At 42.8% G+C, this 20,429-nt stretch overlaps 1 protein-coding gene across 6 annotated transcripts in view; it reads left to right on the top strand.

The window, feature by feature from the left end:
• The window catches only part of Usp3 (ubiquitin specific peptidase 3), a 76,966-nt gene that overhangs the window by 339 nt on the left and 56,198 nt on the right, over positions 1–20,429 (top strand). Inside the window, exons 2-6 of one of the 6 annotated variants that reach the window (XM_038324430.2) lie at positions 235–508; positions 3,235–3,295; positions 3,430–3,546; positions 3,660–3,733; positions 4,043–4,631. In XM_038324430.2, the coding sequence (XP_038180358.1) occupies positions 4,541–4,631 (91 nt within the window). In that variant the 5' untranslated portion in view covers positions 235–508; positions 3,235–3,295; positions 3,430–3,546; positions 3,660–3,733; positions 4,043–4,540. Of the gene's footprint in view, positions 1–234; positions 509–2,792; positions 3,296–3,357; positions 3,547–3,659; positions 4,632–20,429 lie in introns of those variants that run through there. The other 5 variants (XM_042054815.1, XM_038324429.2, XM_042054816.1 and 2 more) reach the window with 5 other exon arrangements.

Genomic DNA, 20,429 nt, shown 5'->3' with positions numbered 1-20,429 from the left:
GTTCCTCAAACAGTACTGCAAAAATCATTTAAGCAATCATCTGTGGGAGGGGTGAGACAGTGGTCTTCTTCGATACTTGCACATTTATGGTGTAAATTTGTACAATTATCTAACCTTTAAGCTGTCTTTTTCTTGACAACAGTGGAGATAGTAATGTGTAGTTCAGACATTCAAGACGAAATAAGAACCCTCCATGTAGACTCTGGCACTTACGTAGGTTTCTGTTCTGAGCAGGTCCAGGCCCTTTCTCTGACTAGCTACACATTACGTGTAATTGTTGATGTGATCACTCTCCAAGGGGACAACGCTATCAGCATTCCATCAGCAGATATAGTCAGCTTTAATATCTGCTATTGCTAACTCGGTGCGGAGACTCCACAGACGAAAATAAATACACTTGCTCCCGCGGGAGACCGAAGTGTGAACAGAAAATAACAGCGCCATGTGACAAGCTGCAGGGACAGAATGGCGGCGGTGGGAGTGGAAGAAGAGTTGGAAGGTGGCTTGGGTAAGTGATGGAAGGCTGTCCTGAGAAGCTCTGGGCCTCACAGGGAAGGAGGGGAGGCGGCAGGTGGAAGAGGATGAGGTGGGGGAGGATACAGGAGTGAGGAAACACATTTTGTATAATGAGGGGCTATTTTTGGAACTGTTGGAACAATAATTTTAAAAAAAAAGATCTTAAGGAACAGAGAGAGGACAGGTGATGCTGTCAATAAGAGTTAGGACTTTGCTCCTGAAGATGTGGAAGCCAGGGAAGAATTCTGAGCAGAAAGGATGAATGGAAAGAAGTGGAGACAGTAACCCCACCAGTATTCCCTACTGGTAAAGTGAGGGTAGGCTAACCAGAGCCAGCCCAGCCCACTCTATTCCACTCTATTTTGGGAAGTGGTCTGAACATGGCAGACTCTACCCGATACAGGCTGTTCTCATTACTCTTCCTGTAGTCAGTCATTTAACAGGTAGGGAAGGCCTGCTGTGTCCCGAGGGTCAGCTGTATTCCAACAAGTAAGAATTGGGCAACACACAAAGACTGGCAAGGTCTGTGTTTTCAGAAGGGGGTTACAGATAGACAAGCAGGGACGTCAAATAAGGGCTAAGGAGAATGGGGCTCTGTGCTGGAAGAGTTCTCACACGCTGCCCTCTCCCAGCTTGACAATACTTCCTAGTCTCCAGTGGTCTGACTTTGCTTTTCCAAGGAGGCTTTGCTTCTACAAAGATTACTAGGGTAAATAATTAAACCAGTGTGTTGTGTATTTCCAGGGAGCCTTGCCTGAGCAGGGATAGGATAGTTAAACCTAGTTTTCCCCAGGACCCAATCAATCTTGATACTTGATAAGTGAGGGCCATACATTCAAGATGTCACAAATCTAATGTTTTAGGGAGGTCTCAGACCTCTTCCTGACCATAGTTTCCATGAAGCTAGATCCTCCACCTCCCCCATTTCCTCTCTTCCCAATGCATACACACAGTCTTTATAAAGATAGCCTATTGAAACTGTGAGGGGCGCACTTTAAAAACGGGCCCGCCCCTTCTGGTGGGTATTAAACTGAAACCCTTCCTCCCCATCCCCCTTCCTACCCCCCTCCCCCGCTTTGCGTGCACCTTTTCAGGCAGTGGGGTAGTACATCCTGGCAGCTGCCAAGCATAGCAGAGCCGGGGTGGGGGGTTGTGAGGGGAGCTGGAGACTGGCACATCACCTTCAGGGGTGTTGGCATGTAAGCCCTTTGGTGTTCTTTGGTGCCAAAGGGATGCCAGCCAAGAAGAAGAAGCGAACATTGTATTAAAAGCAGCTGCCGAAGCCAGTGGCTTGAAAAGGCAGATTTCTCAGTGCGCCCCGTGGTCTCCCTGAATTCAACACTTCATTCACTCACTGTGGTTTTGTTTCGGTTTTCGTGATAACTTGCACAGGAAAATCCAGTTTTAGGTGAAAGCTCCTCTCCCCAGTTTCTTTGGATTACCTGTTAGAATCTGTCCTGTGAGGGACAACTGTTTTTAGTGGTGACTAAATTGGGGATTCAGCTCCACGAGTGATCTTTTTTTTAAAATTCTGATGAGAGAAACACTAATAAAAATTCTAACATTGTTTCTTAAGCAGTTTACACCTTATAAGCTACTTTTCACATTCCTTTGAAAATTATAAACAGGACTGAATGCTAATTTAGTTATCGTTTTCTGAGATTCGTAATATCTCCTCTACATTGATTGGGCCCACAGATCTTGCAGGCCCATCCCTTCCATTCATCCATGGAAACTTATGTACTGGATACGCTCCAGGCTCTACATATTTTGTTAGAAATAAAGCAGGAAACCAGACAGACTTGTTTGCTACTCTTATGGACCTCCAAGGGGAAGACAGACATTAAACAAATAATTACATACAAGAAGCGTGTTTTTAAAAGGCACTGTAGGGGCAGTCAAGGGTATGACACCCTGGGAGGTAACCTGCGGCTGGGGCAGGGTCAGGAAAGGCCTCTCTGGTAGGAGGTAGGAAGTGACATTAAAACTGAGGTCTAGGGGATTAGCAAACAATTTCTCCCAGGTTGAAAAGAACATGGAATGACATGCTGGTATGAAAGGCAGCATGGGAAAGGCGCATGCTCCATACTAAATGAGGGGCTGTGGATGGTGTATGAGGGCGAATGCCCAGAAGGACACAGAGAGCATTGCTAGAGCCAGACTTTTCAGATAAACAGGTGGAGGAGATTGAATAGGGGTCAGATTTTGTTTATTCTCCTCTCTTCCCAAGGAAGCAGCCTTCACCTGCTGTTTAAAAAAAGAAAAGCAAACCTTTTCTGGTAATTACTACAGGGTAGGAATTTGCACAGATAAGTATTGTTTTTCCAGAGGATAGGAGAGGAAAAAGACTTGAGAGGACTAGCTCAGGTTCACCATCAAGTAGCCAGCGGAGCTAACCTCTGAATACACAGTAGGCACCTCACTTTCCGTAACTCCTCATTGTCAAAGCCGTCCGAGCCTTGTTTTTAACAGCAATATTTATTCAGCTTGGGAAAATGGCAAAGGAGCGTTGACTGAGGAATCTGAAATACCTCCGTGGGCAGAATGCCCTAGAGGAATGGACACCATCAGGCAGAAGGCTGCAGTGTGGAGTAGCGAGTACGAAGTGGCTTTGGGGGTCCTAGAGGCATGTTCTTCGGCGAGATGCCTTGAGCTAACTAACCACTATCCGGCCCAGCCGGTTAATCATTTCCTGACCTTTGTTTTTCCTGCTTGAAGAATTGCTTCATCGGCCTTCCCTCTCCCTTGCTTGCCTTCCGTCACGCGGCTCCTTCACCAGGTAAAACAAACAAAAAACCAACCCCCCAACTTTAGAGGCTAGGTTTCTGAGAGCCCCTGACATCCTCAAAGCCCAGACAGTGAAAGTCACAGGCTTTCTCCCTAAAGAAGCTTGTCTTCTCTATCTTTCTAAAGAGAGATCTGGAGCTGGGGTCCAATCCTCCCAGAGTAGGTCATACTCTCCATTTCACTGGCAGTAAAAACGGGGGACCGTAGCAGCGTCGTGGGAGGGTGTTTTGAAGCTTAAACAAGGTATGGTATGCAAAGTGACTGCCTGGGAGACGGTGGTGGGAGTCTAACGAATATTACACTGTCTCCTTTTTTTTTTTTTTTTTTAATCACCTGGTAACCCGGACCTTGTACAGCAAACCAGATTGTTACTTCTCTCAACTTCGAGAGGGGCAGGTATGAGAAGTCTCACAATGGACACGAGATAACAGTGAGTCATAATGGCAGTGCTACACCCAGGTACACCGGCAGTCCTGCGGGCCCAGCCAGGCAGCAGCCAGGTGATGCGCTCAGGCTAGAGTTAAGAACCCAGAATGGTTCTGAACCGCAACCTGCTACAGGGAGAACACGAAAATCAGGACGGTTCTGGACCCCCTGCAGTCGGCTGGGCCACCGAGGGCCACTCCACAAATCCCCTCGCCTGTTTCTTCCTGTGTAAAATGGGGCTTCAATGCTTGTCGGTTGGAGGGGTTGTTCATTTTCCGCACTTTGCAGTATGGCTACATCTTCTCTCTCTAAGCCTCCCAGATTCACTGCAGTAGACGCAGCGGTCCCGACTGGTCTTCCCAGGCGGAGAACCCACACTGGCTGGGGTCCCAAGAAGCTGCCGCCGCACCTCGGAGCAGTTGGGAAAGTCACTTCACAGCCCGGTGGGACACTCCTCCCGCGGACTGTGAGAGCCAAGGCCCCGCCCACCGGCTAACACGGAGGCGGGGCGGGGCCGGGTTTGGGGGCGTGACCAGTCTGGTGGGCGGGGCCACTCGGAGAAGGCGGAAGCTTGCAGTAGCCGGGCGGCGGCAGAACCAGGAGTCCGGATTTCCACGTTCTCTGGAGCGGGGCGCCGGGAGACGGCGGGTGGCAAAACCCGGCGCCCGGAAGCCTTGCTTTCTTTGACGCAAAGGCTCGGGACGAAACAGCCACCGTCTGCCCAGCGTCGGGCTAGGAGCGACCCCAGACGGAGCCTCCGAAGTCCCTCCGCCCCACAGCTTCGGCCGTCCCCGCCGCCGTCCTCGTGGCTATGGAGTGTCCGCACCTCAGCTCCAGCGTCTGCATCGCCCCGGACTCAGCCAAGTTCCCCAACGGCTCCCCGTCGTCCTGGTGCTGCAGCGGTGAGTGTGGCTCCGGGGCTGGCCGGCCGCGCACCCGAGGTCCCGGCTCTGGTCCGGGCCTTGCCGTCGAAGGGCCGCGGGCGGGTGGCGCGCGGCCTCGGGGGAGGCTGCGGGGAGCGGGCCGGGCGCGCGGGGTTGAGGGGACTCGGCGCGGCGGGCGCGGCGGCGGCTCCTTTGTTTCGCGCGGCCCGACGGCCGGGCAGGCAGAGGAAAGGCCCGTGGGGGCCCGAGGCGAGCGCGCAGCGGTGGGGATGACGCGGCGGCCCGCACCGCAAGCCTCCGCGAACATAAGGGCTGGTCCCGCGTGTGGCGGGTCCGGGCTCGCGGTCCCCCGTGGGCCGGACGGGAAAAGCGCCGCTCTGTGGGCGCAGCTTTGTCTGGACTGCCGGGCGCGCGGGCCCCTTCGGGCTGCGTCTCCCCCGCCCTCCCCCCAGTTCCCACAGGCTCCTGCCCCCCCCCCCCGCACTCCCTGAGTCGACCGCGCTGGGGGAGGCTGATCTCTGAGTCTTGCCTCAGCTTGGGAGGGTGAAGTTTGAGAACAGGCTGAGGGCTCCGAAAGCTCGGGGGAGAAGGCAGCCACCAGCTGCTGGGCAAGGGGCGGCTCGAGTTTTTTTGCCTTTCGAAGATTGTTCCGAGACGGACTTTCATGTTTGTCAGGAGTGCGTTGGGAACAAGCACACGGTTGTGTGTGCTGTAAAACACTTAGGTTTATGCTACGATTTTGGGTTGCTTAAGTGTTAACTCTTTCTGGTTCCTCGGAAGCCCCGGTGCCCTCTCATTGTCTGCCGGGACTTAAGGTCGGACCGGCCACCCTGCTTTGATTACTTCCTGGTATGGCCCTGGTGCCGTCGCTGGTCTTTGTTTATGAGCTTTAAGATCGTCCCTGGCAGCGTGAGCTGTAGTTTAAAATGTGGATAGTGAACATCAGAAATCAAGTTTGTTTTCAATGCCCGAAGACGGTGGTACGGTTCAGCTGAGTGAGTGGTTTCTTCTGGGTTGGCCTGGAACTCGGGAGTTAGAGAGACTGCTTTAATACTTTTGACAGGTTACTTCGATTGTGATTGTTTTTGAAGCAAAACATACGGGGTGGCACAAAGAAAGCTGTCTTCTAGGATTAGGAATAGAAGTAACTGTAGTTTTCCGGAGCTCCAAGACTTGGTGACTTGCTTACCTTTGTAAAGTCAGGTGCCTTTTCCTGCATGAAGACTTTAAAAATTAACCAGTTGATTGGTTTCACCGGGCAGTAGTAGCAGTTCCTTTGGTTTGCAAGGCTGGGTCTCTATTATGGCCTGGGGCAACCTAGAATTCGTAATTTTTCTGCCTCAGCCCTTGGAGTGCTGGGATTATATAGCATGTGCTACCAGGTGGGCCAGTATTGCAGTTCTTTGTGGGAATGCAGGAACTTGTGTAAATGGATTCTTATCTGTAAATGCATTTTTAACAGTGAGTCTTGAGCTTGGAACATAACAAAAATGTATCACACATGGACTGGTGGTGTGTTAGCTAATTAGTTATAGCTGAGTTTTACTTGAGAGATTTTACACACACACACACACACACACACACACACACACACACACACGCACGACCACTAAGAAAAGCATACACCTCACAAGGAATGGCGCACTTCCTCTTGTTCATCTGTGGTCAGCGACAGGGATTCAGAGGTGGCCATGTCAGAACAACCCGATTCTCTTTTTTTCCTCTAATGTAAGATCACATCAAACTTAGAAATGGCTTCATTGTGCACATGCGTCTAAAAAAAGACAAGAATTATGCAAGTGGCAGATATCCTGTCGTGAGTCAGTCTTGCCTCTGTCAGGGAGTCCATTTGACTGGGGAAAAGAGATGCAGCAAAGCAGGCCTCTCCCGAGGAATTCAGTGCACTGAAATGAAGCACAACTGGGAGGTTCATTCTGACAACAGGAAAGAATTAGTAATGGAAGGGTGATCTCTGTCCCGGGCAGAGGGTGGCATCTTTACAGCGTGCGGCAAATGGTTGCCTCTGACCCTGCTTTGGAAGGGTGGGTCTAATCTCTTGCATTTGTAGGACCAATAAAGCTAGTTTCACAACTCTGTGGGTGTTTTCTTCTGTCCAACCCCATTTCATGTGGGCCTCCCATTTTAACCTTTTGGCATCCCTTCATTGGTACATCCAAGTATTATTTCTGTATTAAGCTTGATCTTGTTCTTGCTTGCCTGTAGTTTCAGTAATTAAACGATTGGTAAATCTGTGATTCCCTTAACTAACTCATCTTCTTGGAGTGTTATGTGTTCTGAGTTTTTTTCTTCAACACTCCAGAATTTTTTTGCTTTCAGTAGGCGATTAGAAAGGTAGCTCTGACTGGTAGTGAGTCTGATTACACTTTTACTGAGGAGGGAGAAAATTCCTGTTTTGGCACCTGGACAATAAAAGTAATGCCCGTGCCTTATTTTCATTGGGAGCTTGCAGTTATACCCCAGTGATACAGCCAAGCTGATTGCAAAAGATCAACAGCTTGGACTCTAGTGGGCAGTATCTCCTTGAACCAGCACTTCTGTTTCCTTGAGTGTCAGTTTCATTATGTCATCTGGAAAAAGGGCAGTGCTTTGCCATTACTTCTCACGTCTCTGTTAGGATGAGCAAGATTGTGTGTGTGTGTGTGTGTGTGTGTGTGTGTGTGTGTGTGTGTGTGTGTGAGAGAGAGAGAGAGAGAGAGAGAGAGAGAGAGAGAGAGAGACAGGCAGAGGAGAGAGACAGAGGAGAGAGACAGAGAAGCTTGAGAAACTGATGCTATGTAATATATGGCATCACAGACTCAAGCATTTTTATAAATAGGACTCTGAGAATTAAATGTCTAAAGTCACTAAATGGAACCATACAGATTGGCTTTATGATGAATTGTGTTACAAGGAGATAAGAATGCAGCAAGATTAGGGGTTAAGGAGTAGTGATACTAAAGAACTAAGCTGAGCTTCTTAGCCACGGAAGGCACTGTGGTATGTAACAACTGTATGCTCCAATACTTCATACAACTTTTGTTTGCAAGATCCCTTTATAGCTCAACATTTTTCAGAACCCAGATTATTTTGTGGCTTTTATCTATTAATATCACCATATTAGAAATTGAATTAGAACTATAAATATTTACTGATTTAATTACAAGTAACAATAACAGACCTAATACTTAACAGAAATGAAAGTTTATGCAAAACTTTCTCAGAGCAAAAATTGAATGGAAAGAGTAGTTTCTTAAGCATTTATGTTTTTGCAACCTTATCTTACTGGAAGACAGCTGAACTCTCATATCTGCTTCTGTATGGAGTCTCTTGAGCTATCATACCTCATGTATTATAGAGAAAACTTCACTTTGTGCTCTTGAGAGATTGAAAGGAAACATTCGAAGTAATATAGCAACATCTCTTCCTTTTTTTTCTGCCGTCCATCCATCTACCTATCTACCTATCTGTCTGTCTATCTTAATATCCACAAAAATACCTTTGACCTTCTGGATCCCTTGAAAAGGGACCCCTGAGATCTTAAGGTTCAAGAGCCTACTTTGAGATCTCGTAAGTAAAATGGTTAGGGACACCTGTTCTTATCAAACTTGGCATTACAAAATTAGGTAAATTCATGAAGCTGGCAATAGGGATCTATTTGTAGAGACTTAAGTTTCAAGTACGTGGGGTCTGGTGGTCCCTTACACTCAAAAGAGGTTAGTTTAATCTACATGGAAAGTCAGGAAATTCTCTGGTGTTAGAAGATAAATCCATTTAGTAGTTGAAGATAAGTGTTGAAAATAGCAAATCTCCTAATAAGGTAAAACCTGATTTATGCCTAATTGTGGCTAAGGGCATTCTGGTTTTAAATTACTAAAGTTTAAATGAAAACTGGGCCAGTGTCTCAAGCCTTGTGTTATGTGCCCATACCAGATGTTGTTTTCGGAAGCTAGAGGCTTGGGCATTCCTTATTTTTTTTTTTTTAAGTGGAAAGTTTAACCAGTGACAAAAGACAGGGCTGAAACATGAAGTACTTGTAATAGTAAGATTTTACAACGTTCTACTTTTTCCTCATTGAAATTTAGTGTGTGTGTGTGTGTGTGTGTGTGTTTGAAGCACTGGAGATTAGAAAATAACTTTTTTTTTTTTTTTGGTTTTTCGAGACAGAGTTTCCCTGTAGTTTCTAGAGCCTGTCCTGGAACTAGCTCTTGTAGACCAGGCTGGCCTCGAACTCAGAGATCCGCCTGCCTCTGCCTCCCGAGTGCTGGGATTAAAGGCGTGCGCCACCACCGCCCGGCCTAGAAAATAACTTTCAAGAGTTTCTCTCTTCAGTGATCTAAGGCCATAAGGCTTGGTAGCATGTGCCTTATACCTGCTGAACCATATTGCAGGCTTCCTCATTGGAATTTATGCACTTTATTTCTGTGCTGGAATATGAAAGATTTGTTTGTGCTCTTTCAAACTAGATTTAGAGATGCTAACAACTTTATAGTATTTGTAGGACAGTTAGCAAAAAATGAATAGTTAGTGGCTAAGTGAGTAATTTAAATTCTTATTTTAAAATTTGAGTCCTCTTCTCTCAGGTGATCATTTATATTTGGATTTTCCCCTTAATATTTTTTTTCTTTCCTTTTTGAGCAATTCTTCAACATACATCTCTATTGAAAAAAACACAGTCTTTAGTTAAGCTGTACTTTCAAACCTCTGTAAATGTTTTTGTTCAGCCCTGGCTTGAGAAGAGATTTGGTCGGCAGCTTTACGGTGGAGAATATGTAGTGTACAGTCTGTCAGTGTTTGCTTTATTCACATCCTTTTCAGATAGGAGCGCAAATGCTCTAGGTGTTTTCATAGCACTTTCCTGGACAGATGGCTGAGGAGGAAGTACTTTGATAGATTCTCAGTGGGGGCTGGTACTGGGAGGGTGTGCTTGTGATGAATCTTACCTTGATTGACAGTTGAGAATGCTGAGAATAGTATTAACTACAGTAACAGCTTGTTCATCTTACCTGGATTTGTCTTGTGCCAAGACCTCTCAAGATGCTCTGAGATTTTTATATAACAGTCTGTTTTGGGAATGTAGGTAAGAATAGATACCATTGGGCCTCAAAAGGAATCAGCCAAAACACTGTTCATTGCAGTCTTATCTTGAAATCTATGGCAATTGTTGAATGAACTTCTTACTTAGAAACTTATAAATATAAACTAGTTTTTAACTACTAAGAGTCTGTAGATGTTATTATCTATAGTAATTCCAGATGTTTTCTCACCTATTAGCTTTTCTGAGTAGGAGGAGAACTGAGAATGGCATAAAGTAACTTCAAAGCAGCTTGCTGGTATTTAGTCCTGACTAATTTAATTAACTACCCATCCTTGTAGTTTCCCCTGATTTGTAGATTGTGAAACGAAGACAAAGCTTAGGAGTTGTTTCAGGTGCTCTGGGGTGTTAAAGGTAGTGCAAAACTTAAACTCAACCATGCAGACTTTTAACTTGTCTGTGGGAGAGTGAGGTCTTCACTTTGTCATTTAGAAACTTAATGCTTAGTAACTTAAGGGACTTAAAGGGCTCTGGAGACATGCTTGAAATGAGTTCCTTAGAGTTTTGATATGAGTATATTTTAAATTCCACTTTTTTTTTCGAGACAGTGTTTCTCTGTGTAGCTTTGGTGCTTGTCCTGGAATTCGCTCTGTCGACCAGGCTGGCCTTAAACTCACAGAGATCCACCTGCCTCCACCTCCTGAGTGCTGGGCTTAAAGGTGTGGTCCACCACTGCCTTGCTTAAAATCTGCATCTTAAAAGTCACTCATTTAAAAATTTGATATGTCACTTCCATGATCCAATTTATTGATCAAAGTGCTAGCAAATGTGCGCGCACGCATACACACACAGATGCATAAAACCAGGTGAGCTCAGGAGGGCAGTTTCAGATTTTGAAAACTACTGTTGAAACTGAACGTGGACATTCCAAAATTGAATTTGCACTTGTCCTAAGCGGCTGCTCTACTGGATTCTGCACAATAAATTGTAGCTAACTGAATTTTACAAGGTCTTTGAGAAGGGAATTGGGTATTTGTTTTTAAGATAAAGCAGTGTTTATCATTTAAAAAGATAATATAGCCAACTGGATTTTATCTGCTTTAGGATGGAGTAGCTGTCGACGTGTTTTCCATTCTTGAGTAGATACCGTATCTTGTTTTTTTTCTTTGTTCCAGCTGGGTTGAAGATAGCCTTCCTTGTAGAAATCTGCTTCCCTGTTTATCTTTGACCTGCCCTCAAGACTTACTTTTGAGAATGTTCTTTTACTGTTTTATCCTCAAGAAGAGACTGCTATATTCTTGTAGATTTACTAGAACTAATTGTAAGATAGTATACTGTTTAGCGTTCTTGCTGACTACCTGAAGTTTCCTTTTTGACTTATTTATTGATTTTTGAGATAGTATTTCAATCTGGCCCTGATCTGTGACAGTACTCCTGCCTCAGTCTTCCAAGTAGCTAGAATTACAGGTATGAGCCATCATACCCGGCTGGAATGTTAATACTTGGATAATGTTAATACTTTGATAGGTATTGAAGAGCAAAGTAAATTTTCAAGAAAACAAATTTCCCTGATGAAATGTTTCCCAGTGACCATAGGCATGTTACAAAAATGTTTCAATATACTAAGTCTAAATAGGGAGCAGGAGAGATGGCTCTGTGGTTGAGAGTACTGGCTGCTCTTCCAGAGGACCTGGGTTTTATTCCAGCACCCATCTGGCATTTTACAACTCTCTGTAACTCTTTCCAGGGAATGTGACCCCCTCTTTTGACCTCCCCAGGCACCAGGCATGTACATGGTGCACAGACATACATACAGGCAAAATACCTAAACACATGAAATGAACAGAGACTTTTTAAAAAAAAAACAAACAAACCCTATATTACATGGAGACCATAGATAAACCTTATTATCGATAAAAAAATTTTAAATTTCATTTTCACGTCATAAAATTTCAATTTAGTTAAAATTTGATGTAATTCAAATTAAGTCTTCATGTGGGTTATTCTGGCTGCTAACATACATCAGCAGTCTTTTGTTTTTTGTTTTTGTTTTTTTGGTATTTCTAGGCAAGGTGTAGATTTGGAGCCTGTCCTGGCATTCACTCTGTAGACCAGGTTGGTCTAGAACTCACAGATATCTACCTGCCTCTGCCTCCCTAGTGCTGGGAATATAGGTGTGCTCCACCACGCCTGGCTGACCATCAGCAATTTTTTTTTTTTTTTTTTTTTTTTTTTTGTTTTTCGAGACAGGGTTTCTCTGCAGCTTTTTTTAGAGCCTGTCCTGGAACTAGCTCTTGTAGACCAGGCTGGTCTCGAGCTCACAGAGATCCGCCTGCCTCTGCCTCCCGAGTGCTGGGATTAAAGGCGTGCGCCACCACCGCCCGGCCCCATCAGCAATTTTTTAAAAAAGGAAATTATAATATAACTAACAGCTCAAGCCTCACCTGATGTGTGTAAAGTAGCTACCCAAGTTCAACATTTGTTATGAGAAGTTAGTCCTAAGGGCTTAAATTCATTGTTTTCACTTACTGATTTTTCAGTAATTTAGTTTGGTTGTTTTAGAGTCTCATTTAAAAGTAGTTTTTTTAGGTCTTAAAAGTATTTAATAAGTATATATTTTGGAAGATGGTCAGATTTGAAATTATATCAATCATTATATTAAGAAAAAAATCCAAGCGTGGCAGTGGTGGCACACTGATCCCAGCAGTTGGGAGGCAGAGGCAGGCAGATCTCTGAATTCAAGGCTAGCCTGGTCTACAGAGTGAGTTCCAGGACAGTCTCCAAAGCTACACAGAGAAACCCTGTATTCAAAAACTGGAGGAAAAAAAAAAGTAAATCCAACTTCTGGCTGGACTGTGGTTAATTCCAGAACTTGGGAGGCAGAGGCAGATGGATTTCTATGATTTGGAGGCCAGCCTGATTTACAGAGTGAGTTCCAGGACAGGCTACACAGAGAAACTCTAAAGCTACACAGAGTAACTCTTGTCTCAACAAACAAACAAAATCAACTTTTGGTTTTTGTTAAGTAATAATAGCTATTTCAAAAATTAGTTAATACTTGAAGAGTTTACATGTGATTGTTTAATAGATTATTGGGGGGCTGGAGAGGTGGCTCAGAGGACCATCCTGTTCTCAGCCCACATTGCAGGATTCACAACAGCCTGCAACTCCAGCCCCAGGGATCTAATGCCCTCTTCTGGACTCTGAGGACATCTGACTTCCTAAGGGCACAGACACATGTACATAATAAAAAATACAAATTTTTATATAAATTGGAATGTTGTGACTCTTATTTGGGATCATTCAAATAAATATATGCCCAATTTGTATTTTTTCTCTTCCTTTATAAATGGTCTCATTAGTTTTAAAAGAATAAAATTTCCCAGCCTAGCAGTAAATGTATGGGAAATTTTTCCCACTTTGTGCTTTTGCAATAATCTTTATTACAAAACCAAAAGAAACTACTAAGAAATGTAAAATGCAGGTTGTTCTCTGAAGAAAGTCTCATACTAAAAGGTCTGTAAATTTCAGGAGCTGGGTAGATGGGTCAGAGGCTAAGAGTACTCGCCGTTCTTCCAGAGGCCTGGGTTCCAATCCTAAAACCCACATGTGGCTCACAACCATCTTACAGTTCCAAGGGATCCAATACCTTCTGGCCTCTGAGGATACTTAATGCACGTGGTACACTGACATACATGCAGGCAAAAACACCTACACATAAAATATTTTTAAAATGGGGTCTGTAAATACCATAATTATTTTGCATACTTATAGGAAGGAGTGCTTCCTAAATATATGTTTTTTCTTACAATCTGTGTATTTTATGTTGTTTTGAAACAATAATTGTACAGTGCTTACACTGACTTGATTCATTTCTCTTAAAGTATCATTACTATTTAACTATTTTCTTGCTTAGATTGTTGGCAGAGGCATAGAATTTTTGTAGCAGATCTTGCTATATTAAATACATAGAAATAGATATTTATGCCAGATTTTCTTAAGTGATTCATGGCTTTTGTTTTCATTATATATAATCAGCTTCTTAGGGGAAGTTATTTTTGAAACAATTTTAAACTCTTAGTAATTTTTATGTAGCTATTTGAGTCTGGATTCCCAGATAGGAAAGTGTCCAATTTGGACTCTTGATTTAATAATCCGCTGTGGCTTTAATGGTTTCAACCCCCACTCTCTATTACTGGTTCCCACTTAGGTGGAGACACATGCAGGATTTAAGCTGAAGACTGGCAGAGTAGATACAATCTTACAGATTTTACCCCCCAGAATAGGTCTGAACAGCTCTGCGTTGTGATAGAAGGAATGATAATAATTAGTTTAATATGTTACAGTTTTGAGAATGTGGTTTTATACAAATTGTTTCGTTCTACATGGTGTTGAAAACTGATTTTAGAAGTCCCTTTAAAAAATAGAGTAAAATACTTGAGCCATTTGGGCAGTGGGCCTTCTGGATCAGTTTGCCTCGATGTGGAAGTCAGCAGGACCAGATGCCCTGTCTTTCCTAGCTCTGTAGGTATCTGGGTTTGTTAGAATATAGATGACAAATTTTGGCCAGCTTTGAAATTATATTTGCTATAGTAGAAAAGGATAAATTAGTGCAAAAGTAATAGGAATTGAGTAAGTGGCTTTGTTCTAAATGATGGACTGCTATTTGAGATTTTATGCTTTGTAATAGATTTAAGCCTCCTCCCCCCCCCCCCCCCCCCCCCCCCGCCCCATACCCTTGGTACAGTGCTTGGGATCTGATCCAGGCTCTTGTACACACTGGGCAGGCATTCTACCCCATTTTGGACAGTTTTAAAATTAAAATATGATTTGGGCAAGTTCATGAATTGATATGTCTCTTATACCCTTTAAAAATAATTGTTTTCAGAAAAATAATGCATATATACACAGTTGTTGATTAATAAAATCAAAGGGTTTTGAATTAGAAAAGCAGTTTCTTTATTCTCAGGCCTGCTGTTTACAGCCATCTTTCAGCTCTGCTCAGTGTGTGTGTTCTGTTACCCGAGTACTTGTCAGAACTCATAGTTATTTATCGATTTGAGGCCTTATTCTTGGCCCACTTTCTGTAGTAAATGAGAACTTTATTGTTTACTATGCTGTTACCTATCTTCACTTCTTAATGTAATTAGATAACACATTTTGGTTAATGTAGTGACTAATTTTTTTTCTTTTTCAACACTTTATTTTTTAGTCATTGTCTGTTTTAAAATTATTTAACTTTAGACATGTTTTCTCCCAAATGTTTTTATAACTCGGCCAAGGGTGGTGGATGATACTGTGTCTCTGCCTCTGTAGCAGGCTAGCTAATCGCCCTTTTCCTGAGACCTCTCCAGAACCTTCTGTCTTGTGCTCCCATCTGGGATAATTGGATTCTAGGGTCACTGGGCAGCTTTGCTGTGGTTCCCTTTGTTCTCTTTATGTTAAGTCTCCTGTTGCCCAGATCCCAGATTCTTTCTTGGTTTATTCCTTTTTTTTTTTTTCCTCCAGTATGTTACTTAGGTCCCTTCCCATGGGTGGTTAGTTTTTGACAAATTGCAAGTCTGGCATTTTCGTCCTATCTTTAAAGTGAAAACTTTGCTACATGTGGATTATTAGAGAAGAATTCTCCAATTAAAAAAAAGCATTGTTTTATTTATTTATTTATTTATTTATTTATTTATCGAAAAGCGTTGTTCCTTTCTTTAAGTTTACTTTTTGCTGTTGGAAATCTGATACCTTTTTAGTTACATCTTTCAAATACATCCTTTTATTTTTTGCCTAAGTGTTCTGAAAGTTCAGAATGTTACATCTCTGGATACTTCTCTTTCATTTCTGTTAAATACTGAAGAGACTTTAAAAATTTTTGTTATTACTGTGTGTGTGTGATATGTGGGAGGTGCCTGTGTGGAGATCAGAGGACACCTTTGTGGAAATGGTTTTCCTCATTCACATATATGTAGATTCCAGGGGTGGAACGCAGGTTCCCAGGCTTGCACAAGTGCTTTCACCCTTTGAACCATTTTGCTGGCACTCAGTAGGCTTCAAATTTCATACCCTTAAGTTAAAAGTGTTGCATTGTGTATGTGCGTGTGAGTGTATGTGTGTGTGTGTGAGAGAGAGTATGTGTGTGTTTTAAATGTGATCCATTTCTTTACTGAAACTTAGTCCTGTTAGTTTTTTGTCTTTCTGGAAACCTATTAACTGAACATTAGATAAATTAGATAGAGCTTCTAATTTTCTTAGAGGTTTTTTTGTTGTTGTTTTGTTTCTGGATGTTTTCTTGAATTTTTTCTTCTACTGTTTCTGTTGAATTTTGATAATACTTTTTAATTTTCAAGAGTCCTTTCTTGGGCTGGAGAGATGGCTCAGAGGTTAAGAGCATTGATTGCTCTTCCAGAGGTCCTGAGTTCAATTCCCAGCATCCACATGGTGACTCACAATCATCTAGAATGAGATCTGATGCTTTCTTCTGGCATTCTGGCATACATGCAGGCAGAACACTGTGTACATAATAAGTAAATAAATCTTTTTTTTTTTTAAAGAGTCCTTTCTTATTCCCTGACAATTCCTTTTAGAAAATCCTGTTTCCATTTTGTAGTATCTTTATCCTTCTAGGGCTTAGATTTTGTTTTGATGGTTTTCTGTGTTCCCTAAATGGTTTTATTTTGGGGGGGGGTTCCCTTTCTCTTTTTTTCCTGTTGTTGGAGATCAAATTTATGGCCTTGTGCATACTAGAGACTCTTGTTGTCAGCTACATACTTAGTAAGAAGTGTACCTGATGCCCTTGGGTGTCAGAAAGGGCATCAGATACCCTAGCTATAACTCATGGGTGCTGGGAAACGGATGCAGGCCTCCGGTAAGAGCAGTGCTGCTCTTCCCGCTGAGCTGCACCTTTGTCTTTTTTAAAAATGATGGCCAGTGAGATGCCTCAGTAGTTAAAAGCAACTGGCCATGCAAGTTTGATGACCTGAATATGATCCTTGGAACCTATAGACAAACACCTGAGCTGTGACACATGCCTTTCCATATACATCACATTCCATTAATAATAACATAATTCTTTTGGATTGGAGATTTTCTTTAAAGATCTGTTTTACCCTTGTCTTTTTATGTAAGAGTACCATTGTACGACTCTGTCAATGGATAGACCATCTACACTAGCTTCCGTAAGGAACAGGAAGCAAGTCACCTTCTTTCCTGGAAGCAGACTCAGCATTCCGTATAGAGAGGACCATTGATTCCTGTCTTTCCTGGGGTCTGTCTAGTGTTTTGCCTTTGCATATAGGATGTCTCTCCTGACTCAGCTGTCCTTGACCGCTCACGGACTCCTTATTTTTAGCTCCAACCTTACCCTCTCTATCCAAGCAGTCCTAGTGTGCTGAGCCCCTGTTCCCATCTTCACTCTGTTGGTGTGAAGCTTTAGCAGCCTCCTTGGGATTACTAGACTCTATTGAGATTTCTTCTTGATTTAGAGACTCTTTTGTCCCCTTTGTGGCCTCATGAGTTCTCATTATCTTGAAGGCTGTATTTATTTTCAGGTGAGTAGGGTTTTAATTAGGGGAGAAGGCAAGAGCTGATCTGCTACTTTAGTTGGTTATCCTTTTAGTTGTTTGTTTTTTGGACTTTTGAGGCAGTGTCCCTCTGTGTAGCCCTGGCTCTCCTGGAACTCTGTAGACCAGACTGGCCTCAAACTCACAGAGATCTGCCTGCCTATGCCTCCTGAGTGCTGGGATTAAAGGTGTGCTCAACCACTTCCTGGCTCCTCCTCCTCCTCCTCCTCCTGTCCATCTGTCTGTTGATTTATTGTTTTCTAGTGTATTCCCTTTGTGGGTGTGTCACGGTGAAATTCAGCTGGTCTTCCATGTATGAGACTGTAGGTTGTTTTAGAGTATTTTGCAGTTAACAATGATGCTACAACTAACAGCTTTGTACACATGTTATTATTATTATTAATTATTATTTGGTTCCTTTGAGGATGAATAAACATTTAACATTTTGATTGTGTGATCAGTAATGTGTAAGTGACTTTATAATAATATATGGATATTTGCCTACCTTGTTATTTTCATCTCCTGTGGTTTGGCTAAAATAGTCAAGGCTGTTGAAGTGAAATAATTAAATAAAATTATTTTTCTGACTAGAAAACCTTGATATCAGTTGGAACTTTTCTTGGGAAATTTCTTAGTTATGCAGTAATTTCTCATATGGTTTGGGTCAAGGTTCATATTGAGCAGTGGACTGTTGCTAATGCATGTTCTTGCAAGTGCTGTTACCCCCAGACTGCTGAGAGCCAGCCCTTTCTGAGACTTCTTTTAATTTACATTCGGTTCCTCTGGTGCTTCTTCAGGATTACAGAGTGACTTAGACAAGACAGTTTTGCGTAGGCTAGAAAGAAGGATTTCACCCAGCCCTCTGAGGTGATGGATGACTTCTAATCTCATTCTGATTCATGCAGTGAAACGGGGAAGCCTGCTGCTTTGCTAGTTACCCATATGAAAGATGGGGTAGTTTAGTTCCCCACCACAGCTGACTCGAGTGGGTTATGTATATGCTGAGGGAAATGATCTCAGTATATACTGAGCTCCAACAGCAGATTACCTCTACCTCTGAGAAGGCTTCAGTTTATGTGTATGAACCATACAGTCTTACAGTTTTCTGTGCATGCCCTGACATAGAATAAAGGCGGAAGGAGACTCAGGTGATAAGATGGCGGAGGAAGAACTCATCTAGACAGGTTAACCATATCTTAAATCTTGTGAATTAAAATCACGCTTATTCACTCCTTTGCTAAAATAAAAGTTAGAAATTTAAAACATTTTGAAATGAACTAACGTGTAGCCCCTAACATGTTGAAATATAGGGCAGATCATATGAAAAAGCTAGGTGTGGTTGCACATGCTTCCAGTTTGAGCACGCACTGAGGCTGATACAGCAGGATTGAGTTAAGAAGCCCACTGGAAGACCCTGTCTCAGACAAGGAAAAACATACTTTATTATATTTTCTATCTGAACGTCGACATTTTCATTTGTTGCTATACTGATATGTGTTCTGACAGTGCCTTAAGAGGAGACATCAGGCTGGAGAAATGGCCCAGGAGGTAAGGTGCATGACACACAACCACGAGGCTCTGAGTTCAGCACCTCAGCACCCACATTAAAAGTCTGATGTGGCAGTGCTGATCTGTAGTCCCAGTATTGGGGTCTGGTGTGGGCCTGAGGCAGAACAAGTCCATGGTGCTCATTGGCCATGGCTCACCTTAACCAAATTGCTGCAGGCTCAATGGAGACCTTATATAAAAAATGCGGTGGAGGGGCTGGTGGTGTGGCTCAGTGGTGAAGAGTGCTTGCTGCTCTTCCAAAGAACTGGGATTTGTTTTCCAGCAATAATGTTAGGAGTACACAAGCACCCGTAACTTCAGCTCTAGACTGTGTGAACCTTTTCTGGCCACTGTGGGCGCCTTCACACATGTGGAGTACATGTGCATGTCTGCACACACAGGCTCACACAAATCTTTAAAAAATTGGGCTGGAGAGGTGGCTCAGAGGTTAAGAGCACTGAATTCAATTCCCAGCACTCACATGGTGGCTCCCAAGCACCCTTAATGAGATCTGGTGCCCTCTTCTGGCCTGCAGGGACATATACAGGCAAAACAGTGTATAGATAATAAATAAATCCTTAAAAAATCTTTAAAAAATCATAGAGACCCACGTGTTGCACATACACTTAAAAAAAGAATAGATACCAAGGTATATTTCACTGAATTATATTGGTTAACCAAGATCTAGTATCGGTCCCAAATGCCTCTGAGTTTGCTATATTTCAGTAGTCTTGGTGTTTGTTTTTCTCCAGTCTTTTAAATGTTCTTACATTTTTTCTTTTGTATTTATTTATATGTATGAATGTTTTGCCTGCATGTATGTACACCACATACATGTCTGGTGCCCATAGAGGTCAGAAGAGGATATTGGATTTCCTGGAACTGGAGAATAGGGATGGTTATGAACCACCATGTGGATATTGGGAACCAAACCCAGTCCTCTGCAAGAACAGCAAGTGCTCTCACTAGCTGAGCCATCTCTCCAGCCATGTACTTAAATGTTTGAGCTGATTACTATCTTACTAAGGTGTTTGAACCTTTTTATGTTGTCTTTCATTACGTGCTTCTAGGTATATTTTATTTCCTAAATATTACAATAGACATGCCTGATTTTAATTATTCTAGTACTAAGATAATTGTAACAATTTTGAAATAAACTTAATAAAGTCAGGTTATTTTATTTCATTTAATGTAGCTTTGACTATTTAAGTCAGGCATAATGATTTCTGAGAGACTTTTGCTGGCCAATGCTGTCTATATATTAGAGATTCCTCTGAAAAATATCTGAAAATATGTTTTTAGGGTTTTTTTTGTTGGTTTGTTTGTTTGTTTTAGGCAGGACAGGGTTTTTCTGTGTAGCTCTGGCTGTCCTGAAACTCATTTTGTAGATCAGGAGGGTGGCCTTGAACTCACAGATCTATCTACCTGCTGCCTCCTGAGTGCTGGGATTAAAGGCATGTGCCATCACCGCCTGGCTTGTTCCATAGCCATGTCCCATCTGGTGGTGAGCAAGCAGGCTCTGGAATCAACTGTTGTTGTGTTAAAGCAGCAGGATTAAAAATTATTTTTTTGTCAGCTTCAAAATCAATGCTTGGATCATTAGATACAAGACTCTAGTCTGTTTGCTTGGAGTCTACAAAGAAATAGTTAAGTTCCTGTAAAGGTAATTGGTCTGTTCCAGATAGG

Source organism: Arvicola amphibius, chromosome 3 (genome assembly GCF_903992535.2).
Source record: "Arvicola amphibius chromosome 3, mArvAmp1.2, whole genome shotgun sequence".
In the NCBI taxonomy this organism is placed as follows: Eukaryota; Metazoa; Chordata; class Mammalia; order Rodentia; family Cricetidae; genus Arvicola; species Arvicola amphibius.
Note: the sequence above shows the minus strand (reverse complement) of the source record. Positions and strands in the feature narration are given on the sequence as shown.